Genomic DNA, 22,305 nt, shown 5'->3' on the forward strand with positions numbered 1-22,305 from the left:
GTAACTCACTTCCTGACAACTTACTTCATCTGAGAGCAGGTGATTAGGTATTCTGCCTGCACGGCGGAGGATGTCATCTTGCATTATCTCTGTTTGAATAAAATGGCTATTAGTGATATGGGCTCTCTGCAGTCACAGGTGTCAGCGATGGATTCATTGTGTGATCTTAAGGCCTTTAATATCTCATCAAATGAAACTGCAAGATGGAAAGGAGTGTGTGGGGGGGATTAGCTAGTGCCGTATTGCTTGTCTTGCTATCAGAGAATTGGCTGCTTATTAGTGTAATTACATTCATTAGCATGAGCCCATCCTTCCATTTGACAGGGGAAAGGCTCTTATAATAGAAAGTGTCAGCCGCGTCCCTCTTGTACATTAAGATTTTGTTACACGCATAAACAAGAGCGGTGTAGTGTCCTCTCCCCAAAGCACGTTAAATGCACTTAAGACGATGACAGACTCTGTGTACCCAATTATCGCAAAGTAACTTTGTAAGTAAGTGCGCTAGGAAAGTGCTTCCTGCCAGATCTCAAGGAGCTGATACGGGAGTTTGTTCACCTGCCACACGACTCCCCCCCCCCCCCCTGCCTTTTTGGTATGAGCGACTGTCTGCAGATAAAAGACTTTTGATAGAAGACCGAAACTGACACATGGCAAGAAAGTAATCACAGAAACTACTTTCAGAGGAGGAGAGCCCCGGCTAAGTGGGGCCCAAAGCTCCTCCAACTGGCACTCCTCCTCACAGACCTCAAACCGAACGCCCAGTGGAGGCCACTTTATATATTTGGTCATCAGTATTTTTGTACACTCCTGTTTAAATCATTAATGTTGTGCTTGCCTTGCAAAATGTTTAATACGCCAACCGCCCCGTAATCTTCTTTTTTTTTTAACCGAGTCGGACTCTCACCCCCCCCCCCCCCTCCTTCTAATGTGTTTACGTGAGGAAGCTGATATTGGACAGGAAGAGCTGCAACTCACAAGTGCTCGGCCGGGCCTGTTTCTGTTAGTGCATGACGTTCTTCCACCGCAAAGCTTTATCAGAGGATTTTCTTTTTAGAGTGTGTGTGTGTGTGTGTGTGTGTGTGCACACTGCTGAGGAGACGTTGGTCCTCGTGTCGGAGTGTGTGTTAAAAGGCCTCTTTTTCTTTTTTTTCTTTTTTTCTTTTTTTTTTTTTTTTGCTGTGAACAGAAAGAACGTCTGGTAAATGAGAGTATCCTGCAGCCACACAATCTTCACAATAACCTCATGATCAGTTCTGCAGAGAGAGAATCCCTGAAAGCAGTGTTGTAATGGCCCTGGATGTAAGAAGAGAACAGAGCGTATGTGAATGTATTTTAGATCGCACTGTAGATCACAGTGGGCTGCCTGTGTGCAGATTGGGACTGGGGAAAGCATTAGGCAGTTAATCAGATTTCTGAGATGTGATTTTAAGTGGCAGAAATCACAAATGATACATTTTTCCTTAAAAAAAAAAAAAAGAAGCCATCGATGTAAAAATGTGCATCTGCTGTTTTCATCTCGAGGCTAAAGTCTCGGGAGATGACAGAATTCTTGTTTAATAGAAACTGTTGCATCAAATCTTCTGCATCGGTTTCAGAATTAGAAATGTAATTTTCAGCTTTAATTTATAATTCCCGATAAATAAATAAAAAAGCGAGGATATGAGCAAGATAAGGGCTAGCCTGCGGGTGTCTGCATGTAACTACACATGGTAGTGTTTGGCGATAGCAGAGACAACATCGAAGAGGTCAGGCAGAGGTTGCTAATCTTTCCCTCTCAATTATGCTGAACAAATGACCGTCTACCTAACGGAGAAAACCGCTCTCACTGCAGCTCCGTCTCATAACGTGAACAAAGAATAAATGCACGACGCTGCCAATGCTGCCCGTCAGGTTTACTTACGTTAGTCAACAGGTAAAGCCTTCGTGGGCCCATAAATCACTCCCGATGCCCACAGTGACGGCTCAACTCAGAAGTACAAGTCGGGCTTTAGTGAGATTTGTTCCACAAGTTCAACAGAGTAATCTACCCCCTACCGAGGATGTTATTGCAGTCACCTCTCCCTTGTGTAAATCAATCCCCCGTCATGACTTTGACTAAGGATTAAGTTGGTGAAGTTATGCCCTCACCAGAATTTATTCCCCTACGTTCCATATTTTTAGATATCGTCGCTGCAGAACACTTCCGCCCCCAAAAACAGCACAAAATCCGACAGCGATGTTTTGTGTAATGACCCACGATGAGTGTAGCCAGCTTTTTGGGAGCCATGTTTTGGATTTTGTCTGCCGCATCGTGGACACTGCAGTGCAGACGGATGTCACGGGGATGTTATGTGTTGTGTTAGGGCACTGCTGTATCCCTCAGGTGTAGTCTCAGAGCTCTCCGAGGGGAACGTTGTCCTCGTTTCTCCCTCCACTCATTAAGCGTCTTTCTATCTTTGCATTTTTATAGGCTTTTTCTTTTTCTATTTTTGCTTAAGAGAAGAAAAGGGGCAAACTGCACCCTCCAGCTCTGGATAGATGGAGGGAGAGGAACATTGGAAAGAGAACGATATCTAAGGAGAGAAAATGAGTGCTTTTTAGCAGCTTATGCTCAGATTTGTAGCTAATCACAGATAAATCATCCGTTAAATAGGATAAAGCTTCTTTTTTTTCTGTTATGGCTGCATTTACCTCATCAGAAGCTGATGCCACCAACAAAAAAACCAAAAACACATCAAAGGCGGTTACACAATGAGCTTTACCTCGGGAGCATTACTCATCTTTATATGTGTCCCGATGCGTTTGCACTTTTCAGGTGGAGACAAATTCGCAGCACCACAGGGCAATGCGATTGTCCTTTGCTGTAGGCCAGCCTGTTAAGAGGAGCGGGAGGTTAAGTGAGCCCGTATAATGCAGGATGAAAAATAGAAGACCTCATCATTGCGCATCAGGCCATTTCAACTGGGCTTGGTGCTATAATAGCTTTCCGTCCACCGCAGGAGCTCCTATAGTGCAGGGCGGTGCTGCCCGATGGAGGAAGTCATCACGACAACAGTGTGAGGAGCAGGGAACAGATAACCTGTAAAGGAGGAAAAAGGCAATCTCAATTTGTTTCAGTGTATGGATCAATTTGCTGGCTGTCGCATTCAGAGAAACCTTTTCGTTTTCGCCGAATTGACACATTTTCCCCGGGTCACGATCCCGCTGCCCTCAGCTGTGAATTTAGGTAACGGGTGCCGAACGCAAGGGCCCATTTGTCATCTTCTCCTCCCTTCCCCCCCACACTTTTACTCTCTTTCTTGGCCGGCATCAGGGAGATGTAAGCCATGAAAGATTCATGTCGGCGGAGAGGGCTCTCACTGTCACCGCGCAAGAAGAATCACTCCGGATGTTTTCCTTCTTCCTGCCTCTTCGTGAGACAAGTTCATATCAGACCTGTCATTTTCTGGATAATATTAATGCTTGCAGTGAAAACCTGTGAGATTTGGCAGGCTTCTGTAGGTCTATAAATACTCCTCTTTGTGCATAAGACATTTATCTTTATTGTGGCGCTCGTTGCTGAACAATGGCTGAATCAAGAGTGTTATTAGTGGGTTGTTTGGAAGTTCAATGTCTCGTGTTTTGTTAGTTTACCAAAGATTTAAATGTTTCTTTTCTGGCAGCTTTACAGAGTTGTCTGCCATAAACCAAAGCTATGCTGCTATCTGTCTGTAATTCACTCCCTCATTGCTCCACAGCTGCTCTTAAGTAGCAGCTATTAGCTGGGCTTGATTTATGTTCCGCTCAGAGCTCCTGAGAGTTCATAGCCTGGCTTCACAAAAGGGGGATTTCAGCTCTCTCCTAGAAGGGCTGTGAAGGCCTACACATTAGCTGTGACGCGATGGAAAGTGGGCACTCGCATGCTCTTGAGTGCATAATGTACAGTGTGTACACGAGTGTGGTGTGCGTGATGCATATCAGCGGCAGGAAACGATACTTACCCGCTGAGTGTCTTGTGTATGTTCCTCATTCCAGCTCAGCTTCCAGCACAAGGTGGGAGTGCTCTACTGCAAGGCGGGCCAGAGCACCGAGGAGGAGATGTACAACAACGAGAGTGCCGGGCCGGCGCTGGAGGAGTTCTTGGATCTGCTCGGTCAGAGGGTGCGCCTCAAAGCCTTCACCAAGTACAGAGCGCAGCTGGATAACAAGAGTAAGATCCGCGACGCAATCGAAACGAAAACATTCACAAAGTCCAAGCCCACTCACTTCTACTCCTGCTGAGTGCAGATGCTCTGCTCTGTTTCCTATTGTGTTTTAAGGGGTGTAATTATTATTTTTTAAGTCTCTATATCTTTAGTCTTGATTTTCTATTTAATTACATCATCAGCGTATCTAACACAATGGCCTTTTGTGTTGCAGCGGACTCCACAGGCACACACTCTCTCTACACCACCTACAAGGACTATGAGCTGATGTTTCACGTGTCCACCATGCTCCCCTACACGCCCAACAACAGACAGCAGGTCAGTACGCTCTATACTCGGTGCTTCCCACCCCACCCCCCTCCTCCCCTCTTCAAGAGGACCACCGTGTTTACTTTTCTGCGTGGTAAGCCGATGACTAATGGTGGTAATATGTCCTTGAGCGGCTTCCTTTTAGGATATCTTCAATCGTGGCTCTTGCCAATCTTCCCCAGAGACTCATTTTGCCACGGTAATGGCCAATCAGCTGAAAGCATGAGCATTGCCATGGTAACCGGGTACCCCCACAGTAGGATTTTAATCAATGCATCCCCGGGGGCCAGACCCGACGTGGTATTAGATGGGCCTCTGATTCTGTCTGCGCTAACAAGTGGAATTAAGTGGATGTAGCGGCGGACTGGCGAGCGATGGCCCGATAAAGCCGCGATTACTGAGGTTCACCATCTCAGTCTGTGCTCTGCTTCTACATGATAAAACATGTGGGTACAACCCTGCAGAGATATTAACAGTGAACACACTGAAGGAGGTAGTGAGTGAGTCGGGGGAAGGATCTACAGTGAAGCACTGCAGAGACTTAATCCATCAAGTGGAAGCTAAATGTCTGATTGGCTGGATTCTCTTTTATTCCCTCCTCCTCCGATTGTATGTCATGAAGTGAGATAGTTTCATTTAATCCCCGGTGGTAATCTAAAGGCAGAGCTCACCTCACTCATCTTTTCATCCTTTTAATTTCACCTCTGAACCTTGTAATCCTGCTTGTTTCAGCATCCTGCTGATCCTCAATGACAACTTTCTACCAGCCACAGAATGAGGTTAACTATCTGCACAATGCAACAATGCAAGCAGTCTGAATTGGTGAGAGAATATGTCTCTCACCAAAAAAAGCCTAAATTGTGTTAGCAGGATGCATTGCTCTCATCCAAAAAGCCCTTTATCTTGGTCCCAACAGACATTACATTCAATTTGTCATTCCTCATTGCAACGTTGACTTGTCTACTCAAATGCTTTCAGACGGTCTGGAGATGTTCTCCTGTGGATTCTCCTCAAAACCTACTCTGTAACTCGACGGTTTAGTCCAAAGTGGCTTAGCTACAACTTAAAACAACACAGTGTAACTTTTGAAAGAAGAAATAACGCATTCTTCCCCTTACAAACAAAACAATGAACTCATAAGCAATGAAAACGTTGCTCCCTTGCTCAAGCCAGGATACTCTGAGGCTCGATGTGGTATGACCAGTCGCTTGTGATGGCTGATGTAAGCTAATGTTAGCAATCTAAATAGATGCCTTTGTGACTCTTCTTTATTTATACTTTGGGTTAGGGTTAGGGTTAGGGCCCTTTGCTAAGTCCCGCCCTCGAATGCTGACTGGCCAATCATAGCGTAGCTCAGCCAGCTCAGATGACAATCTCTAAAACGTTACATTTCTACGTAAAAACCTGTGGTGCTAACATTAGCAGAGTACGTCAGCACATCAATAACTAGCGTTAGCACTTCTATGCTATGCTAGCTACTGAATGAATACACACGCTGCTTTTGCTTTTTTAGGATTGTAAAGACCGACCCGGCTTTACAGGAACAGTGGTGTCCCTTAATTTCATTGTCTTCTGTCTTGATCACCAGGTGCTGTTGTGGTTCACATTGGGATCTGTAGGCTTTAGCTTCTATCTTTATCTTATTTAATGTTATTTCTCCTTGTATTTGACTCCATTTTTCCCTCCTTCTTCTAGTTATTAAGGAAGAGGCATATTGGCAATGATATCGTCACCATCGTATTCCAGGAGCCCGGGGCCCTTCCTTTCACTCCAAAACACATCCGCTCTCATTTCCAACATGTGTTCGTCATCGTCAAAGTCCACAACCCTTGCACTGATAACGTCTGCTACAGGTAAATCGCAAGGGAAGAAGAACTGCCAAACATTAGAGCGCCTCACCATGGGATAACTAGCAAACTAATATCCTCAAGACAATTTAGGGGAATGTGTTTATCCTTTGATGGGCTTTCCATAAATGTCTTCCTGCCAAATGGCTCTACATGAACTTTTAAGAGCACTTCATTTGAAAGAATAATAATAATAGCCTGCTGAGTGCTTTCTGTGGTTTCTGTCATGACTTTATAGTAATGTGCGGGAATCACAGGGCTCTTTTGATCTGTTAAGTGATGATACAGTTATTATCTTCAAGAGACACCTTGAAATTATGACTTACTCGAGTGTTTCTGAAGTCGGGCACAACTCTCGTTAATAACATAGCATTGAACAGAGCAAGAGCAGTCTGAGCTCCTCTGTCTGTCCCCCGAGAAATAATGTCCCTGAAAGCCATGTTCTTTCAACACTCCTCATTATACGTACAGTTCAATACCCATTCGCTTCTTTTACTTTCACCTCTGCTTGTGATTTACGGTTTCCGTTCTGTTTTCCAGCGTGGCCGTGTCCAGATCCAAAGACGTGCCTCCGTTCGGCCCCCCCATTCCCAAGTCTGTAACTTTCCCAAAGTCCGCCGTTTTCAGGGACTTCCTGCTCGCCAAGGTCATCAACGGAGAAAACGCCGCGCACAAGTCGGAGAAGTTCCGAGCCATGGCGACTCGCACGCGGCAGGAGTACCTGAAGGACCTGGCTGAGAACTTTGTTAGCACAGCCACTATCGAGTCTGCTGTCAAATTCAGCTTCATCACTCTCGGAGCCAAGAAGAAGGAGAAGGTGAAACCCAGGAAGGACGCACATCTGTGGAGCGTGGGGGCCATCACCTGGGGCGTCCGCGCCCGGGACTTTGGCCAGTCGATGGACGTGGACTGCCTGCTCGGCATATCCAACGAGTTTATTGTACTCATCGAGGAGGGATCGAAGAACGTGGTCTTCAACTGCTCTTGCCGCGACGTCATCGGATGGACCTCAGGGATTATGAGCATTAAGATCTTTTATGAGCGCGGGGAGTGTGTCATGCTGTCTGCACACGACAACTGCGGAGAGGACATCAGGGAGATGGTGCAAAGGCTAGAGGTAAGATCCTTAAAGACTCAACTGTCATAATCTGTCATTTTCGAGGTATTCATGGATTACCTCGAAAAGTGGAGCTGATCTGTTGTGGCATGCTGTACGTCCGCGTCTTCTGTGTCGGTCTCTAATCACGCCACACAGAGACATTTGAAAGCACAGAGGGAGTAAATCATTCTCTGTGGCTAATTGAGGGTTTCGTCTTAGTTTGGCATCCAGTTTATTTTTGATATATTGAGCCTATTACAGTAAAATCAATTACGTTGTCATAACAGTGGTGCGTCAAATACGGTTTTAATGGATCAGACAAGGTGCAGCCCATGCTGGCAATAACACATGACACCTGTTCAGCCACAGGGCAGCTTTTGTGCACCAGGACAGCCCAAAAAATAAATGCATGCATACATGCTGCGCTCGGTCGCTCTTTTCGAAACAACAAGAGATCATTTGCGTTGGTCTTCTCTTTGCTCTACATTGCTGGGGCAGAACAATTGTTGTTGCCTTATCTCTATTATGCCTCTGGGCCAACATTTTGGTTGGTGCTATTGCCCTTTAAATAATCATTTAAATGAAATTGCTTTTTAGAAGTTTTGGTTTCAATATAAAAGAAAAAAAAGAGTTCACCAGTGTGTTGCTGCTCAAAAAGAGACCTATAAGTAACCTCCATGAAACACAGAGTAGCAATCTGTCATCAGAATTGTCCAGTAAATCTAGCTTGACTGTGTTTAACACATAAACCGCATGGCATGTGAAGGAAAATGGCCGCCTTTTACTTTAAATGGTGCAGTGATGCATTTGGCTTTGGGATAGTTGTGGTAGCTCTGTGGTGAAACAATGCATTCTGCAAATATTGCTCTTACCATTGTAGCTTTACTACTTACCACAAACCTTGTTATTCTATTCTCATCTTTATGTCAGCATGGCTGTCGCTTGCTTAACTTATATCTTTCCTGTCAAGTCTCATGCGTTGCAACTCTACGCTGAGCTTCTGGTATTTTATTTTCTTTCCTCGTGTTTCTTTCCCTTCCAGACTTCCTCCTCATCTGTCTGCCTGGTCCTCTTTGGGTTGTCCAGAGACGGGAGTGTCGCGTTAATGTGAAACTGTAAAATGAACTCAATGGAGTCCAGAGAGGGATTACAGACCTCACGTTGATAGCTTTCTTTGGCTCATCCCACAGGCTCAGCAGAGGTGTACGGTTAAACATCCAGGTCACACAAGGGCAGATGTTGTCCCGCGCTTGATCGGGATAAACTATTATGAAACATCACAGCATTTTCATCAAAAAAAAAACAAAGCTGGAGCCACTCCCTGCGGCAGACCGTTCATTCATTGGGAGTGGAAGATTGGCGATGATGTGATTTTGGCCCATTGTTGATTGTGCTGACGTCTGGGCGCAGGTACAAGAGAAGGTAGCTTAAACAGGACACCAGCCCAGTTTTGAAGGGGAGGAGAGGAAACAGACTAAGAATAGATAACACTTGGCCTCACTACTTCACTCCTTCTGAGAGCTATCCACTTAGTCTAATTTCTCTCAACCCTACTGTGTAGTTCTGCCGTGGCCATCTGCACTATGTGGCCCTGGTTACATTGTGAGATTCTAGTTCAAGTCTAGAGGGGGGAAAAAAAGGAACAAACACCTGGTTCGTCAGTCTGGACGCTGGCATGCGATGCCTTGTTTCCGCTCCTTGTGTTGCTGCATAGGCTTGCTTTTCCTATTCTAGTTTCCATGGTTTGTTTACTAAACCTCTAATCAGGCAAACCTTTGTTTCCTTTCAAAAAAACATTGAGGTTGAATCCCAAAATCCAAACCTGAGCTGCGCATGACCTTATTTCTGCCTGCATACTCTCCTCCACTTATCCCTTTGGCAAACCTCATCAACAGACATTTCCAACAGACCCCGGCCAGCATATCTTCGGTTCAGCCAACAACACGGGAGTAACAATCCATTTCCTGTGGAAAGCACAAGAAAGAAGCTCACTCTTCTGAGGATTCCTATAGAAGGAGATAAATGCACCGTTCCTATTATCACCTTTCGCAGTGAAACTAGAACGAGCTCAAAGATTTTGCAAGCGCCCTAAAAAGCCCAAGATCCAGTAGAAGTATTTACCATAATTAATCTTAAAGGACACGGGTGTCATTCAGTGTCTGCGCAACTCATCGCAAGAAAGGACAGAGCCGGATATATTAGCATTTGTGATTAGCCAAAGGACGCCGCTTCCTCATCCACTATGCTAATATCCTCTCACATGTACGGTCCACTGACCCACGGGATTTGTGAGGGGTATTTCACAGGCAAAGCTCCGAATAAGTATTAATAAGTGGGTGGCTATGCGAGTTACTCACAGAGACAGTGGAGCAGCAGCGGTAGGCACATTTGGGCGTGAGCTGACCGTGCACACTTTGTCCCAAAGGTGTCTGCAACGTCCCAGAGGTTGACTTGAGTTGTGTTTCATCGGGAGGAGGGGGGGGGGGTTTAACAGGCTGCCGGACCTGTGATGTAATGCGAACCAGAGTGAACAGATTGCCCACTGTAACCGAGCAGCCCAGTGTGAGAGCACAACTGAAAGCTTTGTGATAACGTCCTGCTGTCCAGGGTGGGGCCGGGCCGGGTGTTTCGGCTTTTATGAGACAAGTCGCCTTTGCTCGGGTGCCATGTTTATTTTGTTTCCTGATCAAAGTACAGGCAGTCCCCCACATTGAGCGGGTCTTTGTGTACTGTATTTATCAGCGGGGCTACATATGAAAGGGAATCACCGTGTCTGCTATGGAGTTGAGTGAACGAAGTAGAAGTAGGCAAAATATAATAATTCCATGCTTTTCATCACATATCAAAGTAAATGGAAAAGGTTTGGGTTTAAGACTGTCGATCGGATAAAACAAGGTGTGTTTGGATGTGGTAATTTATTACCATTTTCACAATTTTTTGACACCCTACTTACAAAAAGAACTAATTGATTAATTGAGAAAATGATCTGCAGATTACTGGATAAAGACCATAATCGTTTCTTACATCGTAATCTATCAATTCAGGGGCTGCAACAAATTCTTATTTGTATGATCAGTTAATCGTTGAATTGTTCATTCTATAAAATGTCCAGAAATACTGGTGACATCTTTACGTTGCTTGGCTCGTCCAACTTTCAGTCCAAACTCCAAAGTCATTCAATGCACTGTTGTACATAACAGAGAAAAGCAGCGACATTTCAATCAATGTTTTCCATTTTTGCCGAATCAACAGCGAATAGATTGCCATGTGTGTTGTTTTAATTTATTTCCTGTCAATCGATCAACCGATCGATTCATCACCACCGCTTTGAAGCATGATTGGTACCCGCTGACGCGAATGTCTTGCTTCGGCTACTCTTGCCCCATTAAGCAAAAACATTGTGCCGTGTCCCGCTGGAAGCCACTGTCCTAGATTCACAATTGATTAACAGATATCCAGCCCAGAGGAAACGGGTGACCCTAGTTTCACCAGGATGTCCTTTTTGAAGTTCAGTTGGATGACGAGGTTTTGTCCCGTCTGTGAAACATGCCAGAGCTACTTCTGACTGTCAGACCTCTCACTGAGGATCCACGACAGCACAACAGATTCCAGGCTGGAACTGTTTCTTTGTTTCACGCAGCGTTTTATGTTTTATGTCACCACTCACACAGATGTGTCATCCACGCTTCATGCCACCATCAAATCCCTCCATTGAGATAACGAGTGTCCTGTTAGATTCACCCGTTATAGATTTTGGCCATTCGGAGGAGAACCTGGCCACATTCATTTTGTGGACGGACTGAATAAAGGGCCTGGATGAAAGCATTTAGAAAGCTTTTATTTAGGCCTAATGAATTTCTGACAAAGGGCGGTTTGATTCATGGTCCCTAATACTGTTCTCTTCATGCACAGGCCATTTACTGTACTTCCAGACTTTGCCACCAGAGAGCTTTTGGATTTCACTTTTCCCATTTCTTTTGCCCTTGATGTTTAGCGCAGAGGGATTGTGTCGTCACTAAAGAGCCCCTATACTTTCATGTCTACAAGCATTTTTATTTATTGCAAGACCTCACTGATTTCACCCGAAGTAAATACATTTTTTTTAGGGTGAGGTCCATCATGGTTGTTGCGTTTCCCCTCTCACACAGCGGGGTAGGATTTCTGCCAGTGTGAGAACCTGGTGGAGTGTTGACAGGCCACAGTCTGAGTCAATGTGTCCCCGACGCCAGCTGCCGCTCTGCACAAAATGGAGGCAACCACCCACAAGTGAACCAAGACTAATCTGATGGGTGATTTAAAGCTCATTCGATGCAGTGTGAGTTTTGTTTTTTTCCAGCGGTTGTTACAGGAAAACTTGTCCAGTCCCACTGAGTACCCACGCTGCAGTGTAGTCTATAGTCTATAAGCTCAGTGACTCCATGTCATCGAGGTGAACATAGACACAGACGAATGTTTTCATCTCTTTTTACGGAAATATTGCTGCTTAAGCAAGAGGGTTGCCTGAACTTCAGTTGAACCTGAATTCCATTAAAGCAGAGGCTTAGGCCAAGCCACCGCTGAGCAGAGTGAGCGACTTCATTTGCATTCAAGTGCACGAGTGGAAGACGACCGACTTTTAAGTTCCGCCCAAGCACGCAGCGGGGACGAGCAGCGACTGTCTGCCAAGTGTCCACGGGGGAAGTCTGAAGTCTCCAGAACTGTGAGGAAAGAAGGGCGAAGAGATCAGTTTGTTGTTCATCAGCTGCCAGTAGATGCAGATCATGTGTTGCTGGATAAATGTTGTGCTCCAAAGTCCTGTTTGAAGTTAGCTCTGGTTAATAGACTTAGTTCTATGGACACGTCCGTGTGTCAGGAGCCACGTTGATCCTAATCCCCCTGATCGCACCCACAAAGCCACTGTAGTCCACAGGTGTGTGTGTGTGTGTGTGTGTGTGTGTGTGTGTGTGTGTGTGTGTGTGTGTGTGTGTGTGTGTGTGTGTGTGTGTGTGTGTGTGTGTGTGTGTGTGTGTGTGTGTGTGTGTGTGTGTGTGTGTGTGTGTGTGTGTGTGTGTGTGTGTGTGTGTGTGTGTGTGTGTGTGTGTCAGCTGCCTCTATGCAGCTCTAAGGCTAAACCAGTGAGCTCTGTCATGTACCCTCTTATTAGCTTCCATTTTGAGAGGTTCTTTGAATTAGCCAAACAAACATGCTCTTGTCTCTTCTGCCGAAGGACGCGATGTTACTCTGCTCTAATAGTATTTTTCACAAAACATCTAAGAGGAAATATGCAAATTGTACACCGTTTGAAGGCTGCTGTTGAAATAAATGATTAGCTTAGAAAGCTCTTATTAAAGGATATTAAGATCATTCAACTCCCCGTCTCTCTCTCTCTGTCCGTCTCGTGCTTGTTTTTGGTTTTCTCGGTGTGATTGCATTCATTTCACGTGTTTCTTAAGTCCTGCTGTCCATATGTCTCATGATCAGTGTGATCGAGACAACATTTCTGTACATTTATTGTAGATAATGAACAAAAGCATTCTGATTTCCGGTTCCAGATCGCCACCAGAGGTTGCGAGACGTCCGAGATGACGCTGCGTCGGAACGGCCTCGGCCAGCTCGGCTTCCACGTCAACTTCGAGGGCATCGTGGCCGACGTGGAGCCCTTCGGCTTCGCCTGGAAGGCGGGCCTGAGGCAGGGCAGCCGGCTGGTGGAGATCTGCAAGGTGGCCGTCGCCACTCTCACCCACGAGCAGATGATCGACCTGCTGCGCACCTCCGTCAGCGTCAAAGTGGTCATAATCCAGCCTCACGAGGACGGCGCGCCCCGACGGTAACTCCCAAACCTCTTCTTTTCTTATTTTTACTTGACAGCTAACACTTTCTGACAACATAACAGACGAAAGTTGCTCGCAAAACAGACGCAGACCTCCTGTTGTCTTTGCTTGTTGTTAGTGAAGCAGAGAAGCAGGTGCTCTTCAAAAATGTATGAAGTTATAGCAGAAGAGTCTCTTTCTCATTGTTCCATGCAGCTGGGGCTAAATTAGCTTGACATTTGGCTCTCATGTTTGTGTTGATTAGCATAAAGAAATGCTTACACACCGTTTTAGTTGCAAAGGGGGCCGATGTTCTCGGCTGATTTCTCTGGAGAAGGCGACTCTCTTTGTGTTGATGCGGCTTTGTTGAGAGAAAGCTCCAGCCGGGCTGTAGAGTCACGCAGACACGGACGGTCAGCGTTTCTCCCTAATGATGATGAGAGGAGCGTTTTGATTTATGGCTCAACTCTCGCCACCGTTGTCTGACAGCTCACATTTGCAGATTGCCTTTTTTTTTTTTCTCTCTCTAAACTCGTCCAATCTTCCCTTTCGGCAATTAGGATGGTAATGTTTGGCTTTTTAGGGACACACACACACACACACACACACACACACATACCCACAGGGAGACTCCATTGCTCCCGTTATAAAGGAGAGAAGCATTTTTCAGATGAATAATAATAATAATAATCTTTTGTGATGGGAAGAGATGGAGGTCTGTGTAAAACGCTCGTTCTGAAAGCACATCTGCTCGTTTTGTCTGGCGAGAGACGGGACAGTGAAATTACATCCGTCACTATTTCACATTTCTTTGACATCTTTGTTTTGGTTGTGCTTCGGGCTGACAGATTTGAGTACCACGGAATGCTTTTTCCTACTTTGTGGCAGATGACCACAGTAGAAATGACTTGACAGTGTCTAGAGAGACACTCCATCCCATTTTCTGTATGTGATGTGACGGGTAACCCTAACGCTGTTTGCTAATAAGTCAAATTCACAACCTGTGGACGACGACAGTTGAACAATCACAATGCACATATGTGTTAATCCCGTGCATGTGATAAATCGCTGGTGGGTGAAGGGCTTTAGATTACATCTGTTTATAGAAGATTAAGTGTAAATGCATATTTGTGGAAAATGATATTAATGGCAGCCTTGCTGACGATCCTGTATGACTACGATCTTAAAAGAGCGGTGTGTGTGTGTGTGTGTGTGTGTGTGTGTGTGTGTGTGTGTATATATATCACTGTGTCAAAGGCTGCATACTAGGCATACGTTTAACTGCGCTTCAACTTTTTGTTATGGTCTGGCAACAGAGGAGTAACATATTTGCTCCCCCCAGATGGTGGGTGGAAATGCCCCGTCTGTGAAATCCAAAACAGCAGCCTCTCTGGCACAACCGACGTCTAATCCTCTTACCACGAGATGTGATGATACAATCATAATCGCAGTTCAGGGAAGCAGAAAGCAAACAAAACAAACCCCCTTCTTGTGCGTCGACCAAAGGCGGGGTCCGGCTCTGTGGAGATGTGGTTACACGATGGAGGAAGGAACTTTTTTTTGGCGCGGTGTTTGTGCCAGTGGAAGACATCTTGGTTTCAATGGAAACAGCTGGAAACTGTGAAGACAGCCAATAACAAGATTGTTTAAAAAAAAAAATAAAAAACACATGCTATACAGCACTGTATGTGTTATATCATGTTGCAGGTCCATGATGGGTGGTACGATGCATAATTCAGTGAGCTTGACCCATATAAGGCGTTGCTAACAGATGCATCTGGGTGATTAGTACACTAGAAGACTGTACTGGTCAGAGCTGTTGAGCTGTACTGGGAGATTCCCCCGTCTTACTGAAACAAAGCTTCTCATCGTCGTCCCGTGAGAGCCAAAAGACTCCGTCCCGGGTCCTGTGAATTCCCCCCCACCACCCAAGTCTCCAACAAATCTAGAGGCGAGAGGTCAGGTGAAGAATCTCGAGGGCCCTCGACTCTTTTTGCTGCTGCGTCTTTGAGTTGCCAAAAGTGTTGCAGTCAACAATGAGTACTCCAGTAGCTCCGGTATTGTCTCAGAGGAAAGGAATTCAGCGGGGGCCCGAAGGCCCCAGCCAGTCCGTCCCCTGTGGCCAGAGAGATGAGGGTTAGTCTTAACAACAATGGACGAGAGTCTCATGACCTCCAGACAATGTACGCTGGCTCCACACCGCTACCAATGCCAGGAGAAATGTTTTCATAAGCACATGTTGGGGCTCGGAGACGTGCACGTTCCTCGTTATTAACTTCTTTATTTTGTGATTCCTCCAGATTAAATCAGGATTGATGGGATAATCTGGTGTTGAATGACCAACATTTAACAAAAACGGTACATTTGTGTAGCGCTGTGTATGCCCTAAACGCGTTTACCCCGCTCAGCCTGAAGCCAGTGGAGATGTGGCTCTAATATTAGCCGTACCTATAGGACTGTATTTATTTACACTGGAGGAAGGATGTGGTTTTAGCCCAGTGCAATACTAGAGGCTTTTCCATCATCACTCTGAAAGGCTCCCAAACAAGTTCAACATGTTAGCCTCGGATCAAACTAATGAGAAAAAGATGAAAAAGATTAGCTCTTTGAAACAGGAATGCGATGTAGAGAACATGGCCGTGATTGTATGTTTTGGTATATGGTCATCAGAGATCGAAGCGTAAACAAGAGGATCAGTACAACATGGACTTAAAATGGATGATTACTACAAGATAAACAAATGGTAACAGAGACACAAAAAAGCAGCTGCATCTGCCATTTACATCTACTTTGAGAACATATTGTACACTGAAGGTTTAAAATGGCGGGTAACCCGCATTTAAGTGGGTTCAACTGGCACCAGCCGCCTGCTCATAATGAGTATCGCCTGTGACATTCAGAGAGCCACTTGTGACCTTTCTTTTTGAAGTGTCATCAGATTTGTCATCATGGATTTTCATCTGGACTGAAGTTAAGCCGGATTTCTCACTTCCCATGCCGACACCCTGCAAAAAAAAAAAGCACCACTAAACCAAAACTCAAAGAACCTGCATCACAAATTGCTCGTCTTAATCCCTGCGCACTCTTCACAGGAGGCGTGCTGTCCTTTAGATCACGTTGCAGAGAAATCAGTTAAAAGGGCTTTTTCTTTTTTTTTCTCCATTTTTTTTTTTTTTTTTTTCAATCCTATGCACTTTTCCGCACAACTTATTTATTAAACCTCTTGACAATGTTCTGGAAAAAGGTGGAGGTCACAACCTCTGTGCCTCTTTGCTGTGACATGGACTCTGACTGTGGGAAAGGATTAGCACTTCCCTCAGTCGCCGGCCACGTCATCAGAGTGACAGCACTCTGACTAAGGTCTAAGGTCCTGTTGTCACACTGATCTATTGTAATTCCTCAAGAGCCAATGGCTGAAGGAGCTGATTGTTTGCCACAGACTCTTTTATTTTGTTATTTCTAATGAGCATTGATGTTGTTGTGGCAATTGTGTTCAGCCAGACATGCAGTAGCCGTAGTTTGAGTGGACTGGATGTTGGTTTTAATTTGTAGATGTTTTCCCTCTCTACGAGCTCATGTAGGTCATTGTGGTATAATTTATAGCCCTGCACATTGAGTTGGAAGAGTGCAGCGGCAGTACTTGCTGGAATCAAGAGGAAGCAGGCAATATTATTCCCCCTCTCCTTATAGCTGGCTGGATGGGTCTCCTCCAGCTGTGGTTGAAATGTTGACCAAACACCCCGTTTCCTGCTCTTTCTCCACGATTTATACACCCCCCCCTGTACATTATAAACAAGAAGCACATTCTACATACATCGAGCCGTTGTTTCACCTCCAGCTAAGCTCGTAGAGTTGCTGAGAGAGAATATTGGGTTCATAAGTGAAACTTACCTCGTCGGGTCTTCCTCATCCTGGTGCAGAGAGCAGAGCAGGAGACAGCGGCTGAGACCGTTCCTGTTGACAAGCTGTTGGCTAGGTTTATCCTGTTCGGAGAGTCATGATTCGTGGCAGTTCTGGCATATGCACACACACACACACACACACACACACACACACACACACACACACACACACACACACACACACACACACACACAGTTAATAAAGGTAATGAGTGCAGTCCTGTTTAGAAAAGACAATTGACCAACAGTCAAGATTTAAGATTATTTTTTTCCCCTACATTAACAAAAAGAGATCTCCGGTTTCACGATCAAAGTAGGAGGGTAATGATTGAATCACCGTTCTGTACAGTAGCTTCGCCCAAGATAAATTGCTTATTTCTTGACGGACGTGTCTGATCTTCTGATGCTCTAATGCCACTCATTACTCTCACTGTCCCATATATCAAACCAGTGATGCATGCTACACAAACGCAATAAATAATGTAAGCCGTGGAGGATGTAGAGCGGTCCACGCCATTGAAAGTCTTTCATCATGAATGAGGCCAGCGCACCGGTGACACTGACCAAATGTGGGAAACGTGTTGGCACGAGGAGGAGAGCGGAGGACGATCTTCTAGTTAGGTCTTCTAACACCCACGGCTCTGGTGGGAGGCCAGCTGTAAACAGCCCCAGCCACCCATGGACCAGTTTGATGAAAAGGGTCTCTCCACCGCAGCGTCTGCAATCAGCCAGCGCACCCTCCTCGAGCTCCGCTCTGTGTACACGTACGACCGCAGCAAAGCATGCGCAGCTTTCCATCCCCCAGTGGGTGCTGGGAAATGGACTTTGGAAGGGGCAGGCCAGTGTAATCATTAGGTTCATGCTTGATATGCGTTTGGAGAGCTAGCAGAGCACCCGGGCTGTTTAACCCTGACCCACCACCCTGTAGACCCCCCCCCCCCCCTCGGTCCTTCCAAACAAACACACCAAGCCTCTGCCCAGCACACGAAGATTAATGTTGCATGAAATGGCATCACGGGCCGTGTCCATCGCGGAGATCCTCAGTGTTGGAACCAGTTCTGGGAGGGAGATGGAGGGAGGAAAAATCCTCCGGTGTAGAGCTACTCAGGTGAAACCTATATCTGATTAAGTGGCAAGCGGAGATTTTCGTCTTTATTTAAAAAACGACAAAAAAAAGGCAAAGTGTTTTCCACCCTTTTCTGTGCATCTCCTCTCCGATTTGCCCGTAAGCCCCTGGTGTGCATCTGTGTGTGTGTGTGTGTGTGTGTGTGTGTGTGTGTGTGTGTGTGTGTGTGTTATCGTTGGCTCACACACATGCATGCACATGGACCTACTATATTTAGAGGTCTGCCTCTGGCTAAATACTTCTGACAGCATTAGTGTGTTTTAGTGTAGTCATGGTAATGGCTGAATGATTCCCCTCCCCCTCCCTCACTGAGGACGTCGGGGTCAGTTGTGTTGTACTGTAGCAGCTGAAATCGTTCAAGACGTCTGCTAATGCAACCGCAAAATGTATTGAAAAAATGTATATTTTCAGATTTTGTGCCGAACTGTCCCTTTTACCATCTTCTTTCCTTTCCTTCCACATCCTCCTTCCCGCTCAGGGGCTGCTCCGAGCTCTACCGCATACCTATGGTGGAGTACAAGGTCGACAGCGAGGGCACACCCTGCGAGTACAAGACTCCCTTCAGGAGAAACACCACTTGGCATCGGGTGCCCGCGGCTGCCGGAGCGCCGCTGTCCCGGGGCTCGCCCACGCAGGGCCCCGACCGCCTGCAGTGCCAGCAGATCCTCCAGCAGCACCAGGCAGCCCTCCCACGGAGCACCTCCTTTGATAGGAAGCTACCAGATGGGTCTAGGTAAAGCTGGACTATGAAAAGACTGTTGATTTACGTAGCGAAAGGGGTTTTGTTCACTGCTTCGTATTGATCCGCACACACAACAGAGGAACACGGCAAGAGCTTCAATATTTCCATCATCTTCCTGTAAAAGAACACACATCACTTGGGTCAATACGTGATCTTTTTGTTTACATGTCTTTTCCATAAAAAGGATTGTGACCGCTAGCTAACAATCTCAACTGTCATCAGTCACATCTTATTCAGCAGGACGTTTTTGAAGCGTATAATTATGCACAAGACTAAAAATGAAAGTTGTAAGTAACTATTACACCGATACCAACTCATTCATTTCACCTTTTGTCTTTACTGAGAGTGAAAGAAGAGAAATATCACATCAAGATCAAGTCGCAGCAACACCGTTCACAGTGCTGCAAAAAATATATATATATATAACAAAACATAATGTCCCTTTTGGGCAATTTTGGAAGTCAAGCTTTCTACTCAAGGTTTTTCAGAGATCTAGAAAGAGCAAAGCTTTCCGATCAAACATCGTGACGCTCAAAAGCACCGATCCTTTGAGATGAAATCGTTTGAACTCTGAGCCTTTCTCATTCAGAGAAGAGCCGGTTATTGTGTTCCGCTCTTTGCATACACATAAATGGAGCATTTTAGTCCAATGCATTCATGGCTTCGCTTTCATCTCCCCTCAGATGATAAGGCCACACTCCGACTTTGTTCCTGTCCTGGACGGTGTCTCTTTTGGACATCTCCATTGAGCCATGTAAAGCAGTGATTTGTTCATTCTAATGAAACCCCTACAGTCATGATAACCTTTCCAGTGTGTCACACCGACCCCCCCCCCCCCCCTGGTGTCGCCTGTTCTGACTATACTGGGATAATGGCCGCCTTCGCTGCCTAATCGGAGTCCCTGGCAGTGGGAGCACTCCTTTCTCTCTCTCTCCCCTCTCCCTCCCTTCCTCTCTCCGTACCCCTCCTGCTCCCCGCTCGTCTTCCTGCACCCTGCTGAGGAGGAGGTGGTGGTGGGGACACTGACACAACTCGGCTCATCTCATCCAATTACTGCTGAAACAAAGAGAGCGCTCTTCTCTGGACCACGATATGTAGCACCCCAGGGGGAGTGGGGGAGGGCAGGGGGATCATAGAAAGGAGGGAGGAAGACAGGTTACAAAAATAAATCGACATATAAAATAATTTATATATATTTTTTTAGGATTTATATCAGTATTCTAAAGCAGGCTAAAAGTAACGGACATTTGGTTTGTTACGGTTGCATAGCTAACGGTTGAAACGTCCATCTCTGTCACTCCAAGTGGCAGCAGAACGAATGCAAACGGGACCGAACTGACCGAAACATTGACAGTTCATTATCGTAACAATATCCACTTTTACATGATTATTGGTATTAAATAGCATCCAGTTTAAATTCAACAGGTGGTGTCAATGAAAGGGTACTTGGGTCACATCTTAGCTTAGATACAAAGCATCATCCCATCCACACTCAACACATTGAGCTCAATCCACACTTCCACACTATAAAATATGACACCCAGCATAGAAAAAATAAGGACCGACCGCTAATCCTTGAATGTTATTGCAGCGAAGAAAGAAAAAAATACCCCTTCCCCCAAAAAAGAAAGAACTTTACATTATGTGTAGCGAGGAAGAGGAGGAGGAGAAAAAGCAGCTGCTGCTGTTTCACATTAAAGTGCCTGGAGGAGACGAACACTTTGGCCGAGGAGGAACTGTAGAGATCTGGCCAAAGCATTTGATGATGTGTGCCGCGACTGAGTTACTGACAGTTTAGTGAGTTTCCCATGGAGGTCTAGACAAAGGAAACCTGACGACGAAGCAGAAAGGGGAAGAAATTGTTCGCCTTCTAAATGGACGTGTGTATCGTTTTAAACTATGAGATTCTGTTTGTCAGCTTCATTCAGACCCAGTCCTCAACTCAATATACAAACAAATGCATGAGGAAAGAAATAGAGGAAAGTGTATGCAGCTAGACCTGGCTGGAGACTTAATGTGAAAGCCATCCTGCCAATGTTATTGCAGTCTTATTTCCGCTCGGTCATTTAAGCTACTTTGGTGTGTCGGTTAGAAGGAAGGCCTCTAGGCAGCAGACATAACTCCAATCCAGTGTTTATTTTTCACTCTAGACTCTCATCCGCAAATTTCTCCTGACCAGGCGAAAGTAAGCAAAGAAACCTCTTGTCAGGGCCCGTTGCAAGGCAGTGACATTTTGGATAGGTTGAGCAGAAATCGAAGCAGACATCTTGCTTCTGCCTTCTTTACTCTATACACACACACACGCCGGGCTGCACCATCTGGATCACTCACTGAGGCGTGTTACCATAACTAATCCCTGTTGCTGTTCGTCTTCGGAGAACAAAACACCTTCTACCTCACTGACTGCTCCCACGTTTTCTTGGGGATTATCCACGGTGCTCACATGCAAGGGAGCGTTCACTGGAGTGACACCTAATGATAAAGTCATTAACGCGGGACAGGGGGGGAAAGAAGTTTGTCCAGTTGTGAGATGTCAGTCTAATTTGGTCATTGAATATAAAAATGTTATATAAAATCGTATTTATATTCATACAGCCCGGTTTTGACCCTCTATGGCAACGTGTTTTACACTTTTGTCCCTCTGTTTCTGCAGGACGATGCAGGATATGGAGAACCCCCAGGTCACCTCATGTAACAAGGGAGACCAGCACTACCGCAGCTCCCCGAGTAACCAGTCCTCCTCCAGCGATCCAGGACCCTGCGGCAGCAGCACCTGGTCCCAGCAGCCTGGATACGATGGGTACGGGACCAGAGCAGTGTGCCTTCTTTTCAAATAGCCTCAACGTCCCTCCAGGAATATGCACTTTTGCAGTGATGAATGCAGCCACAATCAGTCACAGGCAGCACTATTTCTGAGAACTTGCAATTTTGCAAAATGGGAGCAATTTTTCCACACGAAATGACAGAATCATCAGCTCACTTTTGGCCAGTCGTCGCTCTCTCTCTTTTTTTTTTTTTTTTCTTTTTTTTGCAGGAAGTGATGTAACAATACCACATCCATAACCTTAAATAAGGGAAGATGATTGAGGATGATGAGCTTCATGTATGAGATTACTTTTTATTTAACATGTATTATTATAGCTTCCATTCAATCAACCCAAAGCCTTACTTTCAACCTGAAGAATATAAACGCTGCCTCGAACATAAATGGCCACTTTTAGATTAAGCCATTCCATTTTGTAGCCATTAAAAATCCAAGCCACGTTTTCAGCACATGGTCCTTCTGTTCAGAAAGATGATCACTTAACTGTGATAGGAAGTGATTATA

The 22,305-nt window shown here is 45.6% G+C and overlaps 1 protein-coding gene across 8 annotated transcripts in view; it reads left to right on the forward strand.

Moving 5' to 3' along the window:
- LOC142932794 (signal-induced proliferation-associated 1-like protein 2) overlaps positions 1–22,305 on the forward strand; it is a 72,969-nt gene that overhangs the window by 33,530 nt on the left and 17,134 nt on the right. For all 8 annotated transcript variants that reach the window (XM_076076851.1, XM_076076853.1, XM_076076852.1 and 5 more), the window contains exons 5-11: positions 3,994–4,168; positions 4,378–4,481; positions 6,168–6,325; positions 6,860–7,436; positions 12,950–13,224; positions 18,714–18,968; positions 21,631–21,777. In XM_076076851.1, coding sequence (XP_075932966.1) covers positions 3,994–4,168; positions 4,378–4,481; positions 6,168–6,325; positions 6,860–7,436; positions 12,950–13,224; positions 18,714–18,968; positions 21,631–21,777 — 1,691 coding nt within the window. The remainder of the gene's footprint in view (positions 1–3,993; positions 4,169–4,377; positions 4,482–6,167; positions 6,326–6,859; positions 7,437–12,949; positions 13,225–18,713; positions 18,969–21,630; positions 21,778–22,305) is intronic.

The sequence above is a fragment of the Anarhichas minor genome, unplaced genomic scaffold (genome assembly GCF_050575085.1).
Source record: "Anarhichas minor isolate MPS153535 unplaced genomic scaffold, ASM5057508v1 ptg000058l, whole genome shotgun sequence".
Classification (NCBI taxonomy): domain Eukaryota; kingdom Metazoa; phylum Chordata; class Actinopteri; order Perciformes; family Anarhichadidae; genus Anarhichas; species Anarhichas minor.